This window comes from Diaphorina citri, unplaced genomic scaffold (assembly GCF_000475195.1).
Source record: "Diaphorina citri unplaced genomic scaffold, Diaci psyllid genome assembly version 1.1 scaffold3006, whole genome shotgun sequence".
Classification (NCBI taxonomy): domain Eukaryota; kingdom Metazoa; phylum Arthropoda; class Insecta; order Hemiptera; family Psyllidae; genus Diaphorina; species Diaphorina citri.
Genome location: NW_007380418.1, coordinates 1256 through 10395, shown reverse-complemented (window position 1 = coordinate 10395; position 9140 = coordinate 1256). Strand labels below are relative to the sequence as shown.

The 9140-nt window shown below is 42.1% G+C and overlaps 2 protein-coding genes across 2 annotated transcripts in view; both read right to left on the bottom strand.

The window, feature by feature from the left end:
* LOC103519867 (serine/threonine-protein phosphatase 2A 56 kDa regulatory subunit gamma isoform-like) overlaps positions 1-6089 on the bottom strand; it is a gene marked incomplete at its 3' end in the record, with an annotated part of 19298 nt that extends 13209 nt beyond the window's left edge. Inside the window, exon 1 of the mRNA XM_026831192.1 lies at positions 5519-6089. Within this exon, the coding sequence (XP_026686993.1) occupies positions 5519-5819 (301 nt within the window). The remainder of the gene's footprint in view (positions 1-5518) is intronic.
* Positions 6022-8905, bottom strand: LOC113471782. The gene is made up of 3 exons (XM_026831193.1): positions 8776-8905; positions 8497-8710; positions 6022-6051 (listed from the first exon to the last, which is right to left on the bottom strand). The coding sequence occupies exons 1-3, from the start codon at positions 8895-8897 to the stop codon at positions 6022-6024; spliced, it is 366 nt and encodes a 121-aa protein (XP_026686994.1). The 5' UTR covers positions 8898-8905.
* Between the last annotated feature and the right edge of the window lie 235 nt (positions 8906-9140).

Genomic DNA, 9140 nt, shown 5'->3' with positions numbered 1-9140 from the left:
GGGAAAATCAGTAACAATTTACTGAGGGAGCTGACACAGTATCGGTTGCCAAAAGACACAGCATGGTTTAGACAGAATCGACAGATCTCGCAAATTTCAGTTTAGAACAGTGGTTCCCATCTTTTTTAGGACAAAAACCCCTTTTTAAGCTCAAATTTAGCCATTACCCCCCCCCCCCTAAAAAGTAAAGCACAGAAATAGCAATATAGATAGGGAAAAAACGAAGTACATATTGAAATTGTACCCAGTGGGTCAGTAGGTTATTATTTTTTTTTTTTAAACTTATTTATTAAATTTAAATATATTTTCAATTAAGTAGAACAAAAGCACATAGTGCACATCTCAGAGGTTTATATCAAGGTTTTAAGGGTTCCGTTCACTCTCACTATAAATTTCCTTCTCCCATCTTTTTTCCTATATCTTTTGTATTTTTTTTTTTTCCTTACCGCTTAGTTCTTTTACCCCTCGAATGAATGTATTTTACCCTTGGGGGGTAAAATACCCCCGTGGGGACCAATGATTAGAATGAGAGTTATTCTTTTTTGCATAGTTAGCGTAGGCTACCAAAGTAGAATAAAAATTGAGTGACAACAATTTATTTCACATTTCGTAGGGCACTCCCGGGGAGACAGGGTGAGGGCGATGAAAAATGCTGAAAAAAACCCGACGAGTAAAAAAAAAAAACTATTAATAAGTGCCAACTTTTCTTTTCTTCCCTCATCATTCATCAAGAAAAGTATTTGCCAACCACCCGTGAACTTGAAAAGGAAGTTGAGCGTAATTTTTTAAAAGCCAATCTTTGCTCCCTCGAAAAATTTATACCGCCAAAGCACGCAACCGAAAGCTCAAGGGTGTGCGGCTAATTGTGTGCACCGCCCCTCCCTCTGCTTCCTCTTTTCATTGCTGCTTTTTACAGAGTTACATCACAAGGCAATTTCCGTTGTTCCCCCCCCCCCATGGCGACTGCCGGAAATGGCACAATGCTTTTTCTCATTCTGACAGTCTAGGACCGTTGGATTTGGGTCAGGAGGGGGAAGTTTGATGAGTCAAATGTTTGTGAAACTAAAGGTAGGAACACACATTAAAGGTAGGAACAGGTAGGAACACAAACGGAAGATGATACTATCACGTGACGTGACGTGATAGTTGATAGTTGTGTGTTTCTACCTTAATGGTTCTTCGCAGAAGAATCGCAGACCGCGGTCCGCCAGTCGCCGACTGTTGGTCTCTAGTGTAGATCGATATTGCTTCGTTTTGTCGGAAGACGCAATGATTCCTCTTTTTACTTTCCTCTTCCGTCAAGCAGGCATACGACATACGTGAACTTCGTTATCTATATCTACTAGATCTATCGATATGAAGATAGCTAATAAACACTCACAAACACAAACTCTCTCTGTTATCACCACTCTAATCATGATGCTCTGTCATCAGGTTATCACATATACTCAAACGGAAGATGATAATCGTGCCTAGAATTGGAATAGGATGTTTTACACTCACTGTCATAGGAAAGGTTATGCACCTAATGTACGTAATTTGAAACGCAAACACTAGTGACTAATGGAGTGTCCGTAGGTTTTAAGTTTCAACAAGTTCATTAAATCATAATGAGAAATTACGAATTTTCCAAGAAAACCATTCCTCTGGCACACAAAAAGTCGAAGGCTCTAGCTGTGACCATGTCCACACATGGTCGACCGGCCGTTGATCAATGTCGACTGAAACCGTCCACACTGCCTCGACAACATAGATTCACCTTGTCCATGGACGGCCGTCGACTAGATATGTGTAGACACAGTTTCTAGAGCATTTTCCCAACATGAAGTCAACAGTTTATCACATAGTGCACATCTCAGAGGTTTTATATCGAGGTTTTAAGGGTCCGTTCACATCGTCACATAAATTTCCTTCATCCCATCTTTTTTCTATATCTTTTGTATCGTGAATATTGGCAGTTAAATGTGCTTTCAATAGCGCCGCTGCGCCGCAGGTCTTTTGTGCCTTAATTTGGCCATTTTCTTTGTCTCATCAGTTTTGAGATTTTGTGATCTTCTAAGAAAAAATCCCAAATCTCGCGGCACACCTAGGGGGACCTCACGGCACACAGTTTGAGAAGCACTGGTCTACAGTGACTTGAGTGCAGAAATACTTAAGTGCGCTATAAAATACGGTGTCATTTTCTATTTATTTTTTTTTTTTTTTCACTTACCGCTTAGTTCTTTTTACCCCTCGAATAAGTGTATTTTACCCCTCGGGGGGTAAATACCCCCCCGTTGGGAACCAATGAGTTAGAATGAGAGCTTTATTCTTTTTTGCTAGGTATAGCTAGGTACCAAATAGAATAAAAATTGAGTGACAACAATTTATTTCACATTGAAAAATGTGAAATAAATTGTTGTCACTCAATTTTTAATGAAAAATGCTGAAAAAAACCCGACGAGTAAAAAAAAAAAACTATTAATAAGTGCCAACTTTTCTTTTCTTCCCTCATCATTCATCAAGAAAAGTATTTGCCAACCACCCGTGAACTTGAAAAGGAAGTTGAGCGTAATTTTTTAAAAGCCAATCTTTGCTCCCTCGAAAAATTTATACCGCCAAAGCACGCAACCGAAAGCTCAAGGGTGTGCGGCTAATTGTGTGCACCGCCCCTCCCTCTGCTTCCTCTTTTCATTGCTGCTTTTTACAGAGTTACATCACAAGGCAATTTCCGTTGTTCCCCCAGCTTAGACCATGTCCTGTTTAGTTTATCGATGAGGGAAAGAGAGAAGGCTGACCAGTGACCAGTCTTTGTTTGAAGAGGTTTTATAGAGTGAACTGTAACAACGGAGGTCTTATCGTCCCGAAGTAGACGAGAAAGGGAGAACCGGATAGCAGAAAGCCAGCCGTTCCGAGAACGAACCTTATCGGCTCTGGATAAAATTGCTTACAAGGCAGACGCACTACCCTCTAAGAGTCTAAGCTAGCTAGTATGTTACCTACAAGTAGAAGATCTCTTCAAATCTGGCACTACCAAGGATGGTACCCTGCACAATAACTGCATTGGCCCTTTATGTTTCATCGAGCGTTTGAATTAATTAATTTTTAAACCCATTTTGAAGGACATTACCATTATTTACTTCATGTTCATGGATGTGGTGAAGATAAACAGAGAGGGACTTATAGCATAACCACTCTGTATTTTAATGCAGAAATTTGTACAAAAGTAGTGTACAATCAGTACCATTTCATACAATCCATATCGTTAATCTAACGTTTTGTATGTCTGTATGCCTTCAATGTTTACCTCTAGATATTTTAACGAATAAGCAGTTTTTTTTTTTCTTTCTGAAGATACCCAGAATGAAAATGGAAAGTGATTGAAGAGCGCTTTCAAACTTGGGATATAAATTCAATGATTCGGTGATTATTTTCAACGACCATCGTGATTGGAGTGTTTCCAAAAAACATAAAAAGTTCTATAAACAGTCAACTTACACACCGAGTACGGGGTGCACCCTAGAAATATTGTACAAAGCCAATCTTTGCTCCCTCGAAAAATTTATACCGCCAAAGCACGCAACCGAAAGCTCAAGGGTGTGCGGCTAATTGTGTGCACCGCACCTCCCTCTGCTTCCTCTTTTCATTGCTGCTTTTTACAGAGTTACATCACAAGGCAATTTCCGTTGTTGTTCCCCATGGCGACTGCCGGAAATGGCACAATGCTTTTTCTCATTCTGACAGTCTAGGACCGTTGAAATTGGGTCAGGAGGGGGAAGTTTGATGAGTCAAATGTTTGTGAAACTAAAGGTAGGAACACACTACTATCACGTGACGTGACGTGATAGTAGTGTGTTTCTACCCTAATGGTTGTGACGTCATAGTAGTGTGTTCCTACCTTAGTGGTTCTTCGCAGATGAATCGCAGACCGCGGTCCGCCAGTTGCCGACTTTTGGTCTCTAGTGTAGATCGGTATTGCTTCGTTTTGTCGGAAGACGCAATGACTCGTCTTTTTACTTTCCTCTTCCGTCAAGCAGGCATACGACATACGTGAACTTCGTTATCTATATCTATTAGATCTATCGATATGAAGATAGCTAATAAACACTCACAAACACAAACTCTCTCTGTTATCACCACTCTAATCATGATGCTCTGTTATCAGGTTATCACATATACTCAAACGGAAGATGATAATCGTGCCTTGAATTCGAATAGGATGTTTTATACACACTGTCATAGGAAAGGTTATGCACCTAATGTACGTAATTTGAAACGCAAACACTAGTGACTAATGGAGTGTCCGTAGGTTTTAAGTTTCAACAAGTTCATTAAATCATAATGAGAAATTATGAATTTTCCAAGAAAACCATTCCTCTGGCACACAAAAAGCCCACTCTGTCGGAGGCTCTAGCTGTGACCATGTCCACAAATGGTCGACCGGCCGTTGATCAATGTCGACTGGAACCGTCCACACTGCCTCGACAACATAGATTCATCTCGTCGATGGTCGGCCGTCGACTAGGTTTGTGTAGACACAGTTTCTAGAGCATTTTCCCAACATGAAGTCAATAGTTTAGATTACCAAGGTAGGGACTCGGGGATTTGTGGAATAAATTTGGTTCTTTTTGTCTTCAATATATCTCATTCGGTAACATAACTCTCAAAGAACCAAAAATGTTTTGTAACAAAGTTAATCCTCCAATTCTTTCACATTTCGTTCTTTTCTTTTCCTCCACACACTTTCCAGATCTTTTCTTTCTCTCTCGAAACCTCTCCAAAGTCTCTATATCTCCTCCAAATCCTTTTCCATCAGACAAGACAATTTGATTCAACAACGTGGATGGAGGATTCTCCCTCTTCTCGCTCTCTCACAGTTCATTTTATTTCACATTCATTTTCTTCTCTCACCCTTGAATGCCTCCGGGGGATTAGCAAAGTAAATTGAAAAACACAAAAAAATCTGACATCTCTTGTTTAGCCCTTTCTGTTCCGAAAGGAAGAGTGTGAGAAATGCTACAGTATAGCAAGATAACGGACACTTTCTATTATTCTAAGAGATAATAATGTGAGGCAAAATGCTACAATATAGCGAGATAAGGGACACTTTCTATTCTGAGAGATAATGATGTGAGGCAAAATGCTACAATATAGCGAGATAAGGGACACTTTCTATTTTCAGAGTGAATGATGTAAAATGAGATTGAGACATTTGGATTCTGTCTCGTCACAAAGTCTGGTGGATTTTGATCTCTCAGAGACAAGAGGTCAAACTGATAAAGGTTTGGACGGCTCGTTTTCAAACTTTCCAGAAGAGATTCTGTTTTATTAGGCGCTTACATATTGTCAATAGATCCAATTGTCAATAAAACCATTTACATGTTTTGGGGTTGAGAGGATCGAAATAAATGATGCGCTTTCAGGGACACTCCATTTGTCAAGGGCATTCCCAAGTGCAAAGGCTTTAACTCTGCCCTTGCGACTAACTTCATTGGAAGAAACACAGCTCTTTCCCCCCGGCTCAGGGTGCCACACTTACCGAGCAGCGACGGCAGTTGCATGCCGGCAAACATGAGGGCGCTGTCGTCAGATTCCCCCTCCGTCGAGGACATGTCGCTGATGTCCGAGTACAGGTTGAAGTCGATGATGGACTGCTTGATGGCGGCAAGGGTGAACGGATTGGTGGCCGGGAATTCAGGGGGAGCGGCCGAGGATGGGAGTGGGGCGGTGGGGGTGGCGGTCGTCGCGTCCGCGAGGAGATCCAGGCCGGAGTGGAAGCTCGGAGACTTGGGTAGACCTAACATAGCCCTCGGCCCCGGTACGTACTCACTGTACACCATGGCATCGGCACCCGCGCTGCACCGGGCGGCACATGGGCAGACGCCACTATGACCTCACGACGAGCACACTAATAAAAAACCTTGCCTCTGCCGTGTTCTGGCGCGGTCACGATCCCAAGCGATGCGGCGCGTCAATACGCGTGACGGATGAGAGAGGAAGCACTGACGCGTTACACTAAAGGTTATACTGATACGTATTATGTTACACTGGGAGTTGGACCACTATGTTAAGCTGGGAGTTTACAAATAAACAGATGTATCACTGGAGGATTAAAGGGGTTTACGAGTATAAACAGATGTATTACTGTGGCGTTACACAAGGTTTTCAAAGATATGTGGTCCAAAACACGGCTCTGGTTTAACTAAGAGAATGTTTATGTTCTAAGTTCAATTCCTTTTAAAAACAAAAAGATATTGGTCAACTTGATTATAAAATCAAAACCAAAAAGAACAATGGAAACTTGGTCATATCCGGCGCGTCAATACGCGTGACGGATGAGAGAGGAAGCACTGACGCGTTACACTAAAGGTTATACTGATACGTATTATGTTACACTGGGGGTTGGACCACTACGTTAAGCCAAGAGTTTACAAATAAACAGACGTATCACTTGAGGATTAAAGGGGTTTATAAACAGATGTATTACTGTGGCGTTACACAAGGTTTTCAAAGATATGTGGTCCAAAACACGGCTCTTATTTAACTAAGAGAATGTTTAGGTTCTCTCTAAGTTCATTTCCTTTTAAAAACGAAAAGATATTGGTCAACTTGATTTTAAAATCAAAACCAATAAGAACAATGGAAACTTGGTCAAATCAATCCGTACTTCTGGTGGGTTAAAATTGGTACTTTAATAAAGAGGCTAAGTTCGACGTTTTACTATCAAGTTCAAGTTTAATACAATGTGCCGAGGACGTAGAAGAGGAGAGAAAGGGTGGAAGAGGAAGTGGAAAAGAGATGGCGAAAGGAATTAAAAGGAGAAGAAAGAGTGGATAAGGAGGAGACAAGAGAGGTCCTTAGAATTAATGGATAAGAAGAGAAGGAGAAAGGAGAAGAGGGAGAGAAAAAGGAGAAGAAGGAGGGAGTAAAAAGGACGAGTAAGCGAAAGGCGGAGGAGGAAGTGTAACAGAGATGGGTGAAGAACAGGAGAATGAAAGGAATTAAAAGACGAAGGGGAACGAGAAGAAAGAGTGGATAAGGAAGAGATAGGAGAGGTCCTTAGAATAAATGGATAAGAGGAGAAGGAGGAAGGAGAAGAGGCGGCGAAGGAAGTAGAACAAAGATAGAAAGGTGGTGGAAGGAAGAGGAAAGAAGAAGAACACAATTTTATGAAAATGGAAACAATGGAAGCATTTTTTCCCGTTAAACTTTAATACTCCTAGACACTTTAATATCCAACTTTAATACTTCTGGAACTTTAATATTCCCTTATCTGCATCCATGCATGACTCCCCCATCCTGCTTCCAACTTCCAAGTTTTGGCACATTTCCTTTTTTCCTCCGTCTGCTCCGAAGGAGAACAGGAAGGGAAAAGATACACGGGAAGGGGAAGACAGAGGGAATGAGGAAGAGTCAGGTCCTTAGAAAAAGTGGTCAAGAGGAAGAGAGGAAACAAAAGGTGAAGAAGGAAGTGAAAAAGAAAAGCTCAGGCTGTACCTACTGTGTATATTTTATTCGATAATTTATTTATTATTTTTATTATTTATTTTAGAATAAGGGAGGGGGAAGAAGAGAGAGAGAGAGAGAGAATTTGATATTTCCATGACAACATCATGTCAAGAGGTAATGTATCTAGCTTGAAGAGTTTCACTTTTCATCACCTCCACTTATCTCATCCATCATGTCACATCCCCATGTGTTTTCCTTCTCTCCACTCCTTTCTCTTCCTCTCCCCTTCCTTCTCTTCTTATCCATTCCTTTAAATTCCCCTCCACTCCTTTCTCTTCTTATCCATTCCTTTATATTCCCCTCCACTCCTTTCTCTTCCTCTCCCCTCCCTTCTCTTCTTATCCATTCCTTTAAATTCCCCTCCACTCCTTTCTCTTCTTATCCATTCCTTTATATTCCCCTCCACTCCTTTCTCTTCCTCTCCCCTCCCTTCTCTTCTTATCCATTCCTTTAAATTCCCCTCCACTCCTTTCTCTTCTTATCCATTGTGTTTTCCTTCTCTCCACTCCTTTCTCTTCCTCTCCCCTTCCTTCTCTTCTTATCCATTCCTTTATATTCCCCTCCATTCCTTTCTTTTGCTCTCCCCTCCCTTCTCTTCTTATCCATTCCTTTATATTCCCCTCCATTCCTTTCTCTTCCTCCCCTCCCTTCTCTTCTTATCCATTCCTTTATATTCCCCTCCACCCCTTTCTCTTCCTCTCTCCTCCCTTCTCTTCTTATCCATTCCTTTATATTCCCCTCCACTCTTTTCTCTTCCTCTCCCCTTCCTTCTCTTCTTATCCATTCCTTTATATTCCTTTCCATTCCTTTCTTTTGCTCTCCCCTCCCTTCTCTTCTTATCCATTCCTTTATATTCCCCTCCACTCCTTTCTCTTCCTCTCCCCTTCCTTCTCTTCTTATCCATTCCTTTATATTCCCCTCCACTCCTTTCTCTTCCTCTCCCCTCCCTTCTCTTCTTGTCCATTCCTTTATATTCCCCTCCATTCTTTTCTCTTCCTCTCCCGATGCCGCAGGGGGGATTTGATCCATCCTGGTTACCACTTGGCGGTTTAGACCACCCACCTTGATCACGATCTTCCCATCCGATGTCCAACAGTTGGTATTCCCGTGAATTTTCCTCGCCTCCTGGAGAATGGCAACCCGCTGCCTCGTGAGGAATTCTGTTACCATGAGGGGGGACTTAGCAAGGGCCTTCTTAGCAGAGTAGATCTGCCTTCGATAACTGTACGAAGCATGAGGGGGGACTTAGCAAGGGCCTTCTTGGCAGAGTAGATCTGTCTTCGATACCTGTACGAATAAAATTTCACGATTATCGGCCTTGCCCTATCCCTCCTCATGCCAAGGCGATGGCACCGCTCGATACATTCCACCGAGAGACCAAGCTGTAGCTTGTTGTTGATTACCGCCATAACGAGGGCCTGGCAGTCCTTGAAGGCTGACCAGTGACCAGTCTTTGTTTGAAGAGGTTTTATATTTATAGAGTGAACTGTAACAACGGAGGTCTTATCGTCCCGAAGTGGACGAGAAAAGGAGAACCGGATAGCAGAAAGCCAGCCGTTCCGAGAACGAACCTTATCGGTTCTGGATAAAATTGCTTACAAGGCAGTCGCGCTACCCTTCAAGCTAACTAGGCCAGCCTAGGAGAGAGAGAA